This window comes from Stigmatopora argus, chromosome 5 (assembly GCF_051989625.1).
Source record: "Stigmatopora argus isolate UIUO_Sarg chromosome 5, RoL_Sarg_1.0, whole genome shotgun sequence".
NCBI lineage: Eukaryota > Metazoa > Chordata > Actinopteri > Syngnathiformes > Syngnathidae > Stigmatopora > Stigmatopora argus.
In genome coordinates, this window is record NC_135391.1 from 16,437,922 (window position 1) to 16,455,821 (window position 17,900).

The 17,900-nt window shown below is 40.6% G+C and overlaps 1 protein-coding gene and 1 non-coding gene across 5 annotated transcripts in view; both read right to left on the reverse strand.

The window, feature by feature from the left end:
* Window positions 1–6,001, reverse strand: part of mctp1a (multiple C2 domains, transmembrane 1a) — a 109,089-nt gene extending 103,088 nt beyond the window's left edge. For 3 of the 4 annotated variants that reach the window (XM_077599825.1, XM_077599824.1, XM_077599821.1), the window contains exon 1: window positions 5,312–6,000. In XM_077599825.1, the coding sequence (XP_077455951.1) occupies window positions 5,312–5,854 (543 nt within the window). In that variant the 5' untranslated portion in view covers window positions 5,855–6,000. Of the gene's footprint in view, window positions 1–5,311 lie in introns of all 4 variants that reach the window. The other variant, XM_077599823.1, reaches the window with a different exon arrangement.
* Window positions 6,002–17,808: 11,807 nt separating this feature from the next.
* Window positions 17,809–17,882, reverse strand: trnai-aau (transfer RNA isoleucine (anticodon AAU)). Its single transcript has one exon. It is a non-coding gene; the product is annotated as a tRNA-Ile (tRNA).
* Between the last annotated feature and the right edge of the window lie 18 nt (window positions 17,883–17,900).

A 17,900-nucleotide genomic window follows, 5' to 3' on the forward strand; every position in this document is an offset into this window, starting at 1 on the left:
TTATCATACATACATAACCTTCTTTATTTGGTATGTTTCTGTTCAGATAAGCATATTCCATTTGACCTCACCAGTTTTTAGTCTAATACATCATTAAATTGATTTATTTCAGAGATTTGAAGGTTATAGTTAAATGGGGTGTTAAGATTTCCCATTAGGAAGAAATGCGCCACATTTCAAGCATATTACACCTTTTTAGTGTTCGAGTTAAATCACTATTAATTAAACCTCACCTCTTCAAATTATCAGCTCATGTCTTGTCTTCCATTCAATTACTAGAATACAAAATGTGCAAACCTCCCTTCCATATGTCTCAAATGTATGACTATTGACCGCAAACACTTCTACACGTCGCCAAATTCTTCAATATTAATGTACTGTCATAAAAAACGCAGACACGAGCCAGTGAGCGCATGATGTATTATTTAACTTAACTGCCATGCGCAGTAATGATGCTGCGAGATCAATGTGAGTCAAGTCCTCTTCAGTTGAGTGTATGCAGCTAAAGAGAGATTTAAAGGTGGCACAAACTCCAATATGGAGTGAGAAGTATACTTCATTGTTAAATCACTTTCGGAAAGCTATCTGGATGATGTTGGCATACAAAGTGATGTGATTAAAAAGGCCTTACTACAGCAAAATGAGATATGTTCCGACGATACAAGAGTTAAGTGATTGGACAGCCAGTTCTGAGCATGATGCAGATTTATACCTCTGACATTTGTGTTTGGTACCAAAACCGGTTTCAAATTTGGCACCGGTTCTGGAGCAACCGCTAACCAGAATCAATAAAATCCAAAATTTGCCTTAAGGCAGTTAGAAAGCATCTATTTCACTCGCCTTTTTTTACATTATTTACTTGATAATAGCCACCTGATGGTGTAGTGGTTCAATCACCTGCGGGAAGCATGGGATCAAGTCCAGCTTAGTGGTGGTACGATTGTGAGTGCAAATGGTTGTTTGTGTCTGTGTGCTCTATGACTGACTGGGAAACAGAAGTGTACAGTGGTACCTCGACATACCGGCACCCCGACATACGAGCAATTCAAGATACGAGTAAAATTTCGAGCAAATAATTATCTCGAGATACGAGAAAGCCAGGTGGCCAAGACATGAGAGGCTGTTTATGATTTTTGCGCACTGTCTTTTCTGCCGCATCTCTTTTGTGTATAATAGATATCTACGAGCACTGGGCGGAGCGTTGCATTTTTTCAGTGTTTTTTTTCCCGTCACTCAGCGCGAATGGCGTAGCAATCGATAGTACGAGGAGTATATATTACTTCTCGTTGGCAAGTGGTCGTGCGTTATCCTATTGTGAGGACATTTGTGTGCATCATTTTTGGGATATTTTGAAGGGAATACAAAAGCAAACAGCCCATCGATAGTGAAAGTCAGGGTGGAGGCGGGGCAAACTGCCAACCCAGCTGGGAGAAGAATGGTATAAAAATGTAAAACTAAATTTGAATTAAGTTTAGTGTAAGGTTAGACTAAACTTATTTTTGAGTGCGTCTGCATCGTAATCCAAGTTCATTTAAATTTGTTTATGTTATATTACGATTCACCGGTGCAAAAAGTCTCACTTAAGCCAATTTATCCTCTTGCTCTTTGATGCTAAAATAACTAACACAACAATTTGAAATGTGTTGCACGTGATCAGACTCGAGACCAACACGAGGAGTTGCTAGCCTGTGGTTTATTGTGTTTACTGTGTGTTTATTGTTCTTCCACATATTACTGAGGCCATTTGCTAAAATAAAAACTTGCAAAGCAACCAGCATGTTTTGAGTCTTGCTTCTTACACATACACAGAGCTGCCAACCTCCGTCGACCCCATTTCAGGAGTAACCTTGTCCCATTTCCGGAGTTTATCCGGAGAGAATGCGATTCACGCAAAATCGATATGCGCTGAAGTCGCACAAGACAAATCATTCGTCAGAACTTGTAACTCGGATGATTCACAATGCACTCGTGATTCCGAATTCTTCCAGTTGACAGTGCAGTTGAATCAAGATGGCGGAAGCCGTAGCAATGGTGTGTATTTCGAGGCATTTAAATTGAAAATTTGGTACTTTTCCGAAATGGTTGCTTCCAAAAAAATGTAAGGAACAATTTTTTGGGATTTCCGGAGTTTAGGGTGGTTGTCCAGAGTCCCGGAGTTTGCCTTGGATTTCTGGGTAAACTCCTGAAATTTAGGAGTAGTTGGCAGCTCTGCATACAGTTTATCTTTCAGTTGTTCAAAGAACATCAATATGCAAAAGTAGAATTTATTGTACGCAGGCCTGTATTTACAGTGATAGATATCTACTAATCCTTTTTAACGGCGAGAGGTTGGAAGAGATTGAACAATCGCTGCCAGGCTCTCCCAGTTCAAATGAGTGGGATGTCTACTGCCATTAATGCCAGCCAAGAAGTAATTAAAAAAGGAAATAAAATATAGAATAAAAAAAATATTTCTTTTTAATTTAAACAATAAATAAATGAAGACAATATTTATAGTTTTTTTTGTATCAAAGTAATTTGAAAGATATGTGAAATTCGCGTGTTTGCTAAAAGAGGAGGATTAGGACCATTTTTAGCTCAATTAAGATTGTAAAAATTAACTCATTGGCTGCCACTAATGGTGATAGAAGACCAATCAATTTTACCTGGGATGACTGACCGCCACCAAACGGATTGGATGTCAAGCACGATCAATGGCAGTGAAACATCATCACTCATGGCTAGCCAACCCAGTTTAATTGGATTCAATGTCTATCACTGTTAATCACAGTGAATGAGTTAATCTGTTATCAAAATAGTTTTATTGATTAGTCCATTATTGGTTTCAGCTCTGGTTGTCAGACATATCGGTATGGGAACCTCTGGGTACCTCCCAATATGGTGCGATTTGCGATACAAGGCTCACAATAACGATGATCTCACAATATGGCAAAAAAAATTGTCGATACATGATGCAGGAAATCAATCTACAATATTCTACAATACAACTATTGGAAGAAAAACATTATTTCTAAATGGAAAAAATATATATATTTTACACGGCCGCCGTTAATCCACCAAAATCTTCCTTAGTCCTCCTCACATAAGACAATATTTCCGTGCAACATTTCTGATAGACAATCAAAGCATAGACACTATTTTAGTGAAAACTTTTGTTCTATTGAAAAACATTGCTAGCAACTTGTCGGTTCCATCATCAACCCTGTCAGGAGAATTTCGATAACAAATTGGGATTCAAGACGGACGTTTTGACTTCCGTTTCAATCCGATTTTTCCCAATACTGATCGAAGCCCATATATTTACACTAGTAAAAGTAATGCAAAATATATTTCAACTAATAAATGATAAATCCCTTTGTTTGTATTAAAGTCAAGGAATGCTTTGTTTACAATATTACACAATGATCTGTCACTGTCATTGGTGTCTAAAAAGATGTTGACCAACTCAGCAGACATGTTTGCCTAGGGCAATGTTTCCCAACCACTCGGCAGGAAATTACATGTCATACATTGTTATGTTCTGAAAAAAAATCTTAACATAAACAGAATATAAATAGAATAAAATTGAATTTTGCGAGATTAAAATCCAAATTATGAACATTAAATCATAGTATATTTTAATATTACAAGATTTGAATTATTATATTATGAGATTAAAGTCATTTTTGTTGCTTATTTTTTGTAACGTGTTCTCCACAGGCCTGCGTGGGTTTCCTCCGGGTGCTCCGGTTTCCTCCCACATTCCAAAAACATAAATGGTAGGCTGATTGGACACTCTAAATTGCCCCTTAGGTATGGGTGTGAGTGTGCATGGTTGTCCGTCTCATTGTGCCCTGCGATTGGCTGGCCACCGATTCAGGATGTCCCCCGCCTCTGGCCTGGAGACAGCTGGGATATGCTCCAGCACCCCCTGCAGCCCCAATGAGGATAAAACGGTTCGGAAAATGGAATGAATGAATTATCTGTAACGTGAATGGGAAGTTGTTTAACTTTACAGGGTTCAACCTAAGTCTGTGTGAGCACAAAACCTGTTGTTCACGTAATGTAATGAGATTGAAGTGATTTTGGAAGTAACAAAAAAATCATAATGTTATGAGATTGAAGTTATTTTGGAAGTAACAAAAAAATCATAATGTTATGGGATTTTCTTGTTTTGATGTTACGTGAACCAGATGTTGTTTGGTTTCAGGGGCATCAACGTTTGGCGACGTGTGTGTGTGAACACAACATTGCTCTTCACATAATATTAGGAGTTGGGTTAGGGTTAGGGTCATACAATTATTAGATTAAAAATGTTACATTACTTATTTTTACATCACTTGAACCGAAAGTTGTTCTGGGTCCACAGACATCAAATTTTGGTGACATGCGGTTGGCGTGAAAAATTCAATTTTGGAATAATTTTTGGGATTTGTTTGGAGGTGCGTGTGGTCATTTGTCTCTCTGTTTGCCCTAGGGCTGATTGGTGACCAGTCCAGGGTGTAGTCTGCATTTTGCCCAAAGACAGCTGGGTGAGGATCCAGCAACCCCCACAACCTTTTTGAGGATGGCCGGTATGGAAGATGAATGAATGAATGTATAGAAAAGGTTTCTCCAAACTATTCCATTAAGGGCCCCAGGGGATGTAGGATTTCATTCCAAGCCAACAACATGACACCTTTTCACCAACCTGCCATTTTACAAGTGTAATTAGTTGATTGCTGTTAGTTATTGCTTAGCTTTAACAGAAGCCCAATTGGTTAAACCAGGTATGGGCAAACCGGTCCTGGAGGGCCGCTGTGGGTGCAAGTTTTTGTTCCAACCGATATAGCACAGACAGTTTAACCAATGAGATTTCTGCAGAAAACAAGAACCACCTGACTGCAATCCACTGATTGCACTTGTAGGACACCAGGTTGGTGAAAAGATGACCCCCCCAATAGGTTGGAATGAAAACCTGCACCCACTGTGGCCCTTTGTGGAATAGTTTGCCCGCCCCTGGGTTAAACTGTCAGTTGTGGATAGGTTGAAATACAATTAGCAGGACTCACAGCGGCCCTTGAGGCCATGTTTGGAGACTCCTGGTCAAGAGGAAAGCATGCGGCACTGCAGTTGGCTTTATTATGTAGCTGCTGAGTGTGTGTCACTGGCATTGCAGTCAAAAGGCCCTTACAACATTATATTGGAGCAAAGTAAACGATGCATGCAGTGGGCATGTTGCCTCATGGCGAAACGTGTGATTGTGTATTCAGGTCAAATGCAATATGAACGAGGTTGTTTGAAATATCACGTGCAGTGTAGTGTGTTGGCTAAGTAATGGAGTTGTACTGACAGCATCTCTCGGTTTACTCCGCAGCTTCCCGGCTTCCTCCAGAACCACGGCCGGATCCACCACCAGCTTTTCGAAACACGCCGATCCCAGGGACGAGCTCTTCTGCTGGGACGCGATGCGCTGCGAGACGTGAATGTTCGGGCTTCCGTGAGCTGCCAGCTCGGGCTTGCTTCCCCCGGAAGCCGAGCCGCGATGGTGCAGCAGCCCTTCGGCGGCACTTCGGCTGGCCCCGGCCGCCGTCACGTCGTCGCCACCACCGCCACGACCACCACCTTCGCCGCACTTGTCCCCGGACGGAGAGGCGCAGCGGAGGTTGGGCTGCGACGACGAAAAGACTCGGTCCAAGTGTTTCTTTTTCCTCTTGAACATCCACAAACCGGATTCCTTCCTGGTTCCTTCAGCTCCGCCGCTAGCGCGACGCTCGGAGCCCAGTTTGGGACTGAGCCACGGCTTGGTTTTCTCCTGGAAAGTCTTCCACATGCGCCGCTGGTAGGACTCTTGTCCCCTTGACGTGCCTTCGTCCTTGGCTGCTTTTTGCTCCATGTTGCCAGTGCAGCAGCCACCCAGCCTGAAGCGTTGGTGTATGTGTAAATGTGCGAGCGTGTGCACTCACAGCGTGCACTTCACTGCTGGCCGGGTTAGGACCAACACACGAGGATGAGGAGGAGGCGAATGATGGTGATGATGATGATGACGGTGGTGGGGGTGGTGGGGGTGATGCGAGTCAGCTTGTAGTACATCGTGTATAATAGTAGCACTCTGCTACTATCTAACACATGGGAGGGATGTCCAAACTTATTTCGACAAGGGCCAAATTCAGAAAAATCTTAAGCTTCAAGGGCCAACTGGAAATCCTTTCACTTTTATTTGTAAACATTTCTTCATTCCTTCATTTTATGAACCGCTTTATCCTCACTGGTGCTGCGGGGGGTGCTGGAGCCTATTTCAGCTGACTTCGGGCCAGAGGCGGGGGACACCCGATCGCGGGGCACAAGCAAACGGACTACCATTCGCACTCACAGCCATACCTAATGTTATGATCGCGCCGCTGCGTCGCGGCGCGATCGGGGAGATTCGGACCCAGTAGCGGGGAAGCAGGATAGAACGAGACAGGCTGTTCTCATGACAGTAGCTTTAATGACTCAAACGCTTTACAAAATAACAAGGGCTTGTATATCCAAAAACGTAACAGAACCGGAGTTTGGGGAATAATACCTTGTAGCGATGTATGCTGTGACACGTGTGTCACGCAGGAACGATGACCATTTCCATGGTACTTAAATACCCACATCAGGAAGTAGTCAAGGATTGTTTGCAGCTGCTCTGACCTGACGACAAGCCAGGAGGGACAAACGGGCCGCTCCTGACACCTAAGGGCAATTTAGAGTGTCCAATCAGCCTACCATGCATGTTTTTGGAATGTGAGAGGAAACCGGAGTACCCGGAGAAAACTCACGCAGGACTGGGCAGAACATACAAATTCCACACAGCTGGCCCGCCCTGGGTTCGAACCCAGGACTCCAAAGCTGGGAGTCCTGGGTTCGAACCCAGAACTCCAAAGCTGGGAGGCCGACGCACTAACCACTCACCCGCCAGGCCGCCTATTTGTAAACACAGGATCGGAATTGATTTTGAAAGGCAGGCTTATTTAATTATCATCTCTTTTTCTGAACCGCTTTATCCTCATTAGGGTTGCGTAATGAGTTACATTCACATAAAGAAATTAAAAATTCAGCGCAATTTGGGTGGTTGTGTCACTTTTGTGTTAGAAACATTTCAGACATTAACTAATATTTTTAGGAAAATTGCAGAACTAAAATAAGACAATGTTGATATACTTTTTGCATTGATCAATGTCATTGGATTCTTGCTTTACCAATATCGTTATAGGACTTAAGGTTAGGTGTCTGTTCCGTATAGGAGCAAAAAGCATTGGATGAAGGGTCTTTAATGTTACTTTCTTCACAAAAACAGTCATCACTTCCTGCTCTTCAGTCATAAATTGCCTTCAAGTCCATTTTGCCAGCAAAACCACTCAACAGAGTAAGTGCCAGTTTAAGGAACTGAGATTTAAGATAAGAGACCATTTTGCTCAAATGTAAGCATTCTTGTTCATTATAAAACCATACCTGTCTTGATAACTCAGAACACTTTGTTTTGTAACATTATACACTCAAGTGGGGGGTTGTTTTTCAAGAATAAAATGCAGATTCTACTGTTGTTGTGCCGTGCTACTGCTACGAATAAGGAAAAATCACACGTCATTTGATTTTAAAAATGTTTTTTTTTAAAGACGATAATAGCTCAACATTTTGCACAAACAACTTCGGAGGTGAAAAGTCTCTCGATGTGTATCTAGTTTCAAATGTAAGCTTCTCACTCTGTTCTATGTCTGGATATGCCCTTTCCCTTCAAAGGGGCTTTACTCAATGTTTTCACCCACACGCAGCAGCAAATAGTGAGGACTTTTTCTTTTTGGATGCTTGTACTGCAGTCACAAACATGATAACTCATTGCATCTTCCTTCTTAGCTCCTGATTCACCAGACCGCCTATTTCCACTTTGCAGAAATCCACAAATTCAATGATTTAAGTGTTAAATTTACATGCAGCCTGCTTTGCTACCGAGAGTCAAATGTAACTTTAGTTTGCTTCATTGCTCCTGAAAATAATAGTGTTGTACTCATACCATTTTTGGGGGGCTTCCGAGACCAATTCCACCAAGCTGTTGTGTGCAAATAATTTAAAAACTGTTTTTTTAATACTAATACTAGTTTTAATACTACTCTCTACACTTACATGAATGTAAATTAATTGCTATCATGGCTTGGTCAGAGACCGCTTCACTAATTGTTTGTAAGTGACATCTCTAAAGATCCAATATAGTTGACAGGGATTAAACATTCATTTATTCACTATCAAACCTCCTACTCAAAATGGATTGGGCATAAACTTATTTGAATTCACGGTAAAATACCTTTAAAAAAAAGAAAAAAGCCCCAATGGGCGATGTTGCCAAATCAATGCATTGAAATTAAAATTTGGGCATAACTAACTCATTTCTCCACCAATTTGATAATATATTAGTTCATTAATGTCAGAGCTTCTGCTATTTAGTCAGTGGCCACCATTGACTGTGCTACACGTCCAAATTTGATAATATATTAGTTCATCAATGTCAGAGCCTCTGCTGTTTAGTCAGTAGCCACCATTGACTGTGCTACACTAACCATTTGAAATTCATTCACTGCCTTCCTTCCACTTCAATGGATTGAGGGTCTATACAAGTGATGAACTCATTTTAAATCACAGCAAAAGGATGATTATATGCCACTTGGACATTTATGATTGTCTTGGGACGGACGAAATGCGCTCTTGTTTTCAAGGCGGCGTGCGTAATTGGCAGCCATCTGGAGGAGAGTGACTGGCTGTTTAGAAATTAATTTTGAAAGTGCACATTGTTGTGAAACGGCATGTTATTTGTGCCTACTCCCAATGCAATGAACTACTTTTAGTGTCTAAACTATAAAATAAATTCAAATTTGGCAAAATGCAACTGAACATTGCTGTTCACTTGACCCAATCAAAGGCTCTTAATAAAAGGCAAGTCCACCTTGAATTCAATAGGCATGCGTGCCAAATGGTTCCTATCGACTGTCTTTGACAGAGCGTAAATTATGTGAAACTGCAGCCTGCACGTTATTGTTTTTAACGATCCTGCTGACACTATGTGAATGCACACACGAGCGAAATGCGCTCCTCTGGTGAGTGCAATAATTTCTAATTAGATTTCTTTGCTGGGACAACTTAATACAGATTGCAGGATAACAGAAGACCAGGTTTGTTGAAATGAAATTATGAAAAAACACTTTTACTTGACCCAATTCCAATTAGGCTTATTTGATAGAATGTGTTTATTGACCGGATGCAATTAAATGCTGGTAGCTAATAAACACATGCTTTGGAATATTTGGGATGGATTAGTATTTACCGGTCAGGATTTTAAACAAATTCATTAGATTAGATTACCGTATTTTTCACATATAATAAGTACTTGTACCTCAATATAATGATGACTGAATCAAGGGCACAGTTTATATGCGCACAAGACTTGCTATACTCTATTTCACCCATAGATGGCGGCAAAGTAACATTTACAATTTGTTGGTTATTTTCTGTTTTGCAGTAAGAAAACAACCATTACTGGATGAATTAATTCCTTATGATATTGACCCCAATAATGTGCTTTTGATTCATACAGTGTCTCAGAAATCCCCCGTGTGATGATTTTTCTTAAGATTTTCCCTCTGAAGTAACAGATTTGTACTCCATTTGTGAAAATTGTGATTCAGTAGGTGGCTTATACGGGAGAAATTGTAAAAATCAGCGATTTTAAGCCTATTTTAAGGGTGCAGCTCTGTAAGCGAGTAAATACGGTAGATTAAACTTTATTCATCCTTAATTCATTTTCCTATCCTCACCAGGATCGAGGAGGGTGCTGGAGCTTATCCCAGCCAACTATGGGCAGCAGACATTCGACATTCTTAAATGGTTGCCAGCCAATCGCAGGGCGCAAGGAGATGGACAGGCATTCATTCGTTTTTGGGATATGGGAGGAAGCCAAAGCACCGTAAACCTTTTTCAGTTTACGATACCTGCCGATAAAGTAAAACGCTTCAGGGTATTTTGGGTCAGAGGAAATTGCCACACTGCGTTGCCAGATCCGGCTGTCAGCCAGGCTTGTGCTCCACCCACCCTTTCATCCTTGAGTTCCTGTGGAGTTGTGGAGAAGCACCATCATCACAATCACATGCATAATCAAACACAGTCAGTGATGGAATTGATGCAGTGTTTTGCAGTTCAAAAGCAAATGCTCTGCTGCCTTTTAAATCTTTAATCTTCTTTAAGCTCATTCAAGGCATTGTGTTTTTCCTCTGATGATCAGAACACCCACTTCTGTTGATGCAGCCTTCCGGTACACCGAAAGGAGGGGCATGAGGGATTGGTAGCGTAGGGGCTGGATGTGGTGTGACCAGGTCGAGGTCATTTGTAGGAAGCAGATGGTAAGCTGTTGCTATTACTAGCTTGATTTTCAATTATTTTTGTCTAAAGTATAGTTGTTGTTAGAACCCTTTATATAGGCCACTCACTTACAGAACAAATCATTGGCTGCCATTAATGGCGATAGATGTCCAATCAATTTTGTTTGCGAGGGATGGCAGCTATCTTACTTCTGGCACAGGAGTATTAGCATTCAAAGACAGTCCGCATCGCAAATTATTTGCACATTTATCGTTGTCTGTGTGTCCGTGTGTGTGCACATGCTTATCACAAGATATCACAAAGTTATGTAATTTCTAACAAGGGTGTTAAACCGGTCCTCAAAGGGCCACAGGGGGTGTTGGTTTTCACTCCAACTGAACAAGAGGATACCTTTTAAAAGAGTATAATGATTTGATTTAAGTCAGGTGCTACTTATTTTAGAAGACAGCTCATTGGTTAAACTGTCGGCACGGGATCGGTTGGAACAAAGACCAGGACTCTTTGCGGAATCGGTTTGACAACTAATAAAACTGGAGTAAGGAACCACCTAGCCGCATGGATCATCGACTTCCTCACTGACAGACCACAATATGTGAGACTCCAGGACTGTACGTCTGATGTGGTAGCTTGCAGCACGGGGGCCCCACAAGGCACAGTGCTCTCTCCACTCCTCTTCTCCCTCTACACATCGGACTTTAAACATAATACAGACACCTGCCACCTCCAGAAGTTCTCTGACGACACCGCTATTGTTGGACGAGTGACGGACGGGAACGACCTGGAGTACAGGGGAGTCATCACAGCCTTTGTTGACTGGTGTAGGCAAAACCACCTCTACATCAACACCAGTAAGACAAAGGAAATGGTCATCGATTTTCGGAGGAATCCTCAACAGACCACTCAGGTGAACATCCAGGGTACAGACATTGAAATCGTGGAAAATTTTAAGTACCTGGGTGTTCACCTCAACAACAAACTAGACTGGTCCACAAACACAGATGCCCTGTACAAAAGGGGCCAGAGCCGCCTCTACCTACTGAGGAGTCTACGGTCCTTTGGAGTGTGCAGGACACTGCTGAGGACTTTCTACGACACTGTGGTGGCCTCTACAGTGTTTTATGCAGTGCTTTGTTGGGGATGCGGGAGCACGGAGAGGGACAGGAACAGGCTGAATAAGCTGGTCAGGAGGGCCAGCTCTGTTCTGGGCTGTCCTCTGGACTCTGTGGAGGAAGTGGGAGAGCGGAGGATGCTGACCAGGATGATGTCCATCATGGACAGCACCTCCCACCCCCTGCATGAGTCTGTGGAGTCCCTCCGAAGCTCCTTTAGCAATAGACTGCGGCACCCTCATTGCAGGACGGAGCGCTTCCGCAGATCCTTCCTCCCATCAGCTGTCAGGCTCTTTAACAAAAAAATGGCTGTGTGTTAAGACCTACCGTATGCATGCATGTACATTTATGTGTATGTATGTATGTATATATGTGCTAAGCAACACGCTTATTTAATTATATATTTATTCATGTATTTATTTCTTGACCTACTTATTACCTATCTATTTATGTCTAAAATGCCTTTCCTATTCCTGCATCCTCACCCTCTTGCCACTGGAACAACGAAATTTCCCGAATACGGGATGAATAAAGTTATCCAATCCAATCCAAAAGAACATGGTAAAACAATGATGGAAGCTTGATGTCTCAGTGCCATCCTTTTAAACTCAAAGAGGCTGGCATGGCTGCCATTGTCTGGTCCATCATGTCAAATGCCATTGATTAAGGAATGAGATTTTTTTTTTAATTGATTTCAGAAGGCATTTCCAACCACAGGACAGCTAAGCCCCTCTCTAAACTCAAGTGGTCAAAACATATTGTATGAAGCTGAGAGACAATGGAAAATCAATCAAGTCCATTACACAAACTGGTCTTACCCTGTACAATATTTCGGAATGTCATGGTGTACTAAATAATAAATGTCAAAAGTAGATCAAAACTTTCAAACCTGTGTCAAACTCAATGCGCGGGAGCCATATCCAGCCCACCACATAATCTTACATGTCTTGCCTAAGTAAATTATGACCATAGACATGTTTTTCATTTAAATAAAATTTGTATCCAGTTGAGTATGACACAATTAAGTGAATAATTACTTTTTTTCTTTTCTGCACTAGATATTTTTTAATCAAAAGACATAAATTACTGTTTTTTGTAATCTAGAAATGAAAAATATTTTTTTCCTTAAAAAGAAATAAAAAGATAACTAATTTGCCTGAATTGGTAAACCAGCCACCCACATCGCACAAGAAGTTGGACCACCAGTCATCCTCGCATCTCACACCTAGGGGCAATTTGGAGTGCTCAACCAGCCTACCATGCATATTTTAGAGATGTCAGAGAAACCCGGATCGCACGGAGAAAACCCACGCAATTCCGCCGAGAACACATAAACTCCACATAGGTATGGTTGAAATCACCGTTGATTGAAAAAAATAGGATTTGGAGAAATTACTAGTTAACACTATGTCTAAGAGATAAATTGACTATAAAAATAGTTGTCAGTTCATTTGATAATCAATTAGTTGTTGATTCATTGTGGCAGACCTAATTGACAGATACAATGGCTCTCCGGAGGAAAACAATACTATCAGTTTGCCCTCGACAAAGATGAGTTTGACAAATATATAGAAGACAACAGAAACAACCTCCAGAGGCCAGGAGTCAAGGCAACTCGTGACAGAAGATGGAGCAACCCAGAATAGACAAAAATGCTGACAAAAAAAGCATACAGCTGAGCCTTTAAAAAACATCAGATTTTAATGCCTTTCTGGAGTGATGAAATCAATCTTTATCAAAAATGATGAGAAGGGACAAAGGTGTACATCATCCCCAATAGACAAGCACAGTTGTAAAACCCACTAGCGGTAATGAAATGGCATCTTCTGAGACGAGGTCAGTTATCCTCCTTGATGAAGAATGTTGTGTTCTGGTATGAGCCTGAAAAATGGATCTATAATGCTAAATTTAAAAAAAATGGTGTCTTCTGTGGCAGTCATCTGTGGTCGATTGAGTATTGACTGTAGTACATTATGGCATTAATGGCAAATACAGTTCGGTAGTAAGGGAATCATTACAAGATGAAACAAAACCAATATACGAAAGACAACACATCGGAAAATAAATGTCATAGTGGAGTACATCAAATAGCCAATTAACATAATTAAAGGCTGTCAGCATTTGAAACAAACTCAAGCTGCTAATTAGCTCTCTTTGTCCAGAAAGCTGTGGTATTATTTTGTTTCATTTGTTCATCTTCAATTAATGCCACAACATCTCACAAAGAGAAAAAAATACACACAAAAGGGCATGTACTAACCCGTTGTCATTAATCATATTTGAACTTTGGGGGCTGGCCGCGAATGATTCAGTGCCAACGGTCATTCAATCCATTTTAATTGGGAGAGGCCCACCACCAATAAATTCAAATGGATTGGACGCCTACCGCCAATGGCTGCCAGTGAGTTAACTATCCATCTCCTCTATGGAATCTTCAAAACGAGAAAGATAGATTATCTGAAAAATAGTTGACAGCTGTGATATGTCAGGTGACATAGAAGTAAGTGGATAAGCCAGTAGGTAGCCTAGTCTGTTGTTTTGATACTAACATTTTTACTGAAGACTGCTTTGATGAAGTGACAGATGACATGTGGCCAATGAATCTGGGTTTTTTGGGGGGGCTAAACTGCATGAAAATATATCAGTGGTAGATGGTGAGCATGCAGGCTTGCTGCCCTAGTTAATGGCCTGGGAACCAAAACAGCAGGTGGAGCCAGCGGTGTTGCCGGTGTCTTTGAAATTGCACCACATAAAAATCATGGTTTTCATTTCAGATGAGAAATTATTATTTTTTCACTTTTTTCACACTTTTTTATTTGTAGAGTCAAGGGTCCTAAATGTAAGATATTTACAATTCAGTAGATCCTTTGTGAATGGAGTCCAAGATCCTTAACCCTAACCCTCTCAGTCACGGGGGGGCACGTTCTGACTGTAAAATCTCATATTCTTCGAGACTAACTTCCTCTTCCAACCCATTTTCCATTTCTTATTCCATTATAAGCACAATGGGTGCATATCTATGTACTTTTTTTCTCCATTGAATCATACATCCTTTATGGCACATGTGTCAAAGTGGCGGCCTGGGGGCCAAATCTGGCCCGCCGCATCATTTTGTGTGGCCCAGGAAAGTAAATCATGAGTGCCGACTTTCTGTTTTAGGATCAAATTAAAATGAAGAGTATAGATGTATATTAAATTTCCTGATTTTCCCCCTTTTAAATCAATAATTGTAATTTTTTAATCAATTTTTCTGTGTTTTTAGTTCAAAAATCATTTTGTAAAATCTAAAAATATATTTTAAAAAAAGCTAAAATAAACATTGTTTTAGATCTATAAAAAACTGAATATTCGGGACTTTTAATCTATTTCTTTTAATCCATTTATTAAAAAAAATCTAAATATTATATCTAAAATGGTCCGGCCCACGTGAAATCTTTAATTTTAAAGATCACTGATCTAAAACGTTACTTAAATTATTTGTTTTTTGCTATAATTTCTATAATCACGGATTTGTGTCAGTCTTGATAGTTTATTTTTTAATCACTCTTTGACAAGATTCTGTCATTTAATTAGGGTGCAAAAATCCCTGATACTGGGACTTTAAAAAACAAGCATGATTGGGCAATCTGGGTGGTTATTCGCGAAACTTGTACCAGCATTGATAAAATATCTGCCCATGTGGGACAACTACTGCCTGAATATAATAGTTTTTCTAGATGTGTTTCCTCAACTATATTATAAAATAAATAATCCATTTATTAAATAGGATTTTTTTCTGGTAATTATGTTTTCTGCCACTTTAATCTTAATTTTCAAAGTGGTTTAACATGCAGGATGCCCATGAAACTGAGAAAAAATGCTTGTGTAGCTAACTGACTCATCTATGATGATGAGGTGACAATAGCAGTGACAAACTATAAGTGACAACTGCATGCGCCCAGCACCTTGTTTACATACAACAACATCTGTGGCACATATTACGCGGACTGTTATCTATGCTGTGAATTTCCTCCATGGACGATGAATAATGTACTATTTTCTTCTGTTCAGGAAAACATGATGAGACAAGTTATATTATATCCATGTACCGGCGAATCCTGCGAACACCAAACTTTTTGCTTACTTATTAATGTATCTATCCCAGTACTTTCTAGTTCCAATTAAAAAGTTATTGTTCAAGGCTTTCAATACACTAATGAAGTCTTTGTTTTTCCGCCTCACTCCAAAAGCAATTTGCTGTTTTTCAACATGTATTATGCAGTAACAACTTCTTCCTGTACTCAAAACAAATTTCCTTGTGAGTGGATTATGGCCAGAAGCTGTCTCAATAGCAGGTTTACGTGTCTAGGGACAGTCATAAAGATTTGATAAAACGGATTACAGGCTTATTCAGGTCCAAAATGCAGCCCATGGGCCAACTCAAGCCCACTGCCTAGTTTTGTTGGGCCGCAGAAAATAATGAAAATATCATTGAATATGGCACAAACAAAAGGCTTAAATTGAGCCTATATTGCACTTGGCAGTTTTAACACTAGATCAGGGGTCGGGAATCTTTTTGAGGAAGAGAGCCATAAACAATTCATATTTTCAAATATTATTCCTTGAGAGCCATACTCAGAATTTAAAAATAAAATTACATGGAAATCTATGCATTTATTAATCATTTCACCACTTTGAAAGTAAAAAAAAGTCTCTGAATTCTTTTGAGAACATTCACTGTTGCTAATCAATGAGTATCAATGAGAGTATGCATGCAGAAGAGTCTAATGAAGATTATGATTAAAAAGGCACTAGAGATAGTGTCGGCGCCACAGTGCCGGCGTGACGCTCCCATTGGTGCGTTCGGGACTTAGGTCTCTCACCAGCGGTTCCCATATTTTACCCCACAGCTTAGCGGAGAGCCATATACACCCATCAAAAGAGCCACATATGGCTAACGAGCCATAGGTTCCCTACCCCTGCACTAGATGGTCACATAAACAGCACCTCTTCATTAGCTGAAGGGTAAAAACCTGTCAACATGTTGAAACAAGATTATCTGCCTCTCTGTATGGCCTATGACTGAATGGCGACCAGTCTTGGGTGTAGTCTGCCTTTTGCCCGAAGTCAGCTAGGATTGGCTCAACAACCCTTGCGAGGATGGGCGGTACGGATGATGAATGAATGTTGTTACAACCGTGTAGAATTTTCATATTTTGATTTCCACTATGAATTCTCCTTGTTCTCCATAGTTTGTTCAAGTAGTGAAAATATAGGTATATTAGTATATATTTTGGAATATCCTTGTATTTATTTTGTTGCTTCTAGCCCTAAACTCATTCACTTGCATTGACAGATATCTACTCAATTTGCATTTAGAAAGCTCATGTTGGACTGTGATTGATTCCTATCGTCTATATAACAAATGAAAGTGGAAAGACTTCAAGTTGGCCCTTGCAGCTTTTGATTTTTTTAAGCGGCCCTCAGAAAAAAAGGCTTGAACACCCATGGCCTATAGAGATGTTGGCTAAATGTAAATCTGCCTGGCGTAAACAATGAGTGAGTTGCTGTCCAAATTCTCTTGATACTTCTTTCCAACTGGCATGAGAAAATGCCAACTTTGTCACGATTGAAAGCTCCGAATTTATCACACCCTGCGTAAGTGTGACTCAGCTGAGGAAAAATGGTGCAACGTGTGAAACAAACACAAGTCGAAGCTGCTGGAGCAAATAAAGTGTTTGTGTTTGTTCAAGGTAGATCATAAATGAGCTGGCAAGTATCCAATCTGCCAATATGCTGCCTGCCAAAACCAAAAATCGGATAATAAATGGTCAGGGGACGACATGAGAAAGCACAGCTGGTTAAACAAAAACACTTGAAAGGTGGCTGACAAGTTAGGGTAGCACCCTGTCATCAGCACCGTGGTGGTTCACCATTGCGGCAATGGCGGTCATGCATCTGGACTTAGTATGAAAGCAGAGACAGCTTCAAAAAAGATAAAAGCCTCTTTAGCGAGTTACTGCGTGGCCTTAGAGCTTGCAGCGCTATTGAGCACTTATCCATCACTGTTGTGTAAATGTAGGACGAGATGAAGAGAATGAGAACAGTTTGATGCATAATTGATGATAGTTGTAAATATACTCAAAGGCAGGGTGGAAATATGTGAAGGGTGACTGACAAAGTGTTGGATTTCAGTGAAAAAAAAAATGAATTGAGGGATTGTTATTTAGGCATTTAGTGATAAGGTATGTTTACATTTAAATTTGTTTACAATAGTGTTTTGTTGAATATGAGTAAGTTGGTGTACATTATCGCTACAGTGACACCTTCACAAAAAGTGCCGATATATTTGTCGACAAAATTCGAGTGGCCCGTACGGGGATCGAACCCGCGACCTTGGCGTTATTAGCACCACGCTCTAACCAACTGAGCTAACCGGCCGATATGTACACCAGGAGA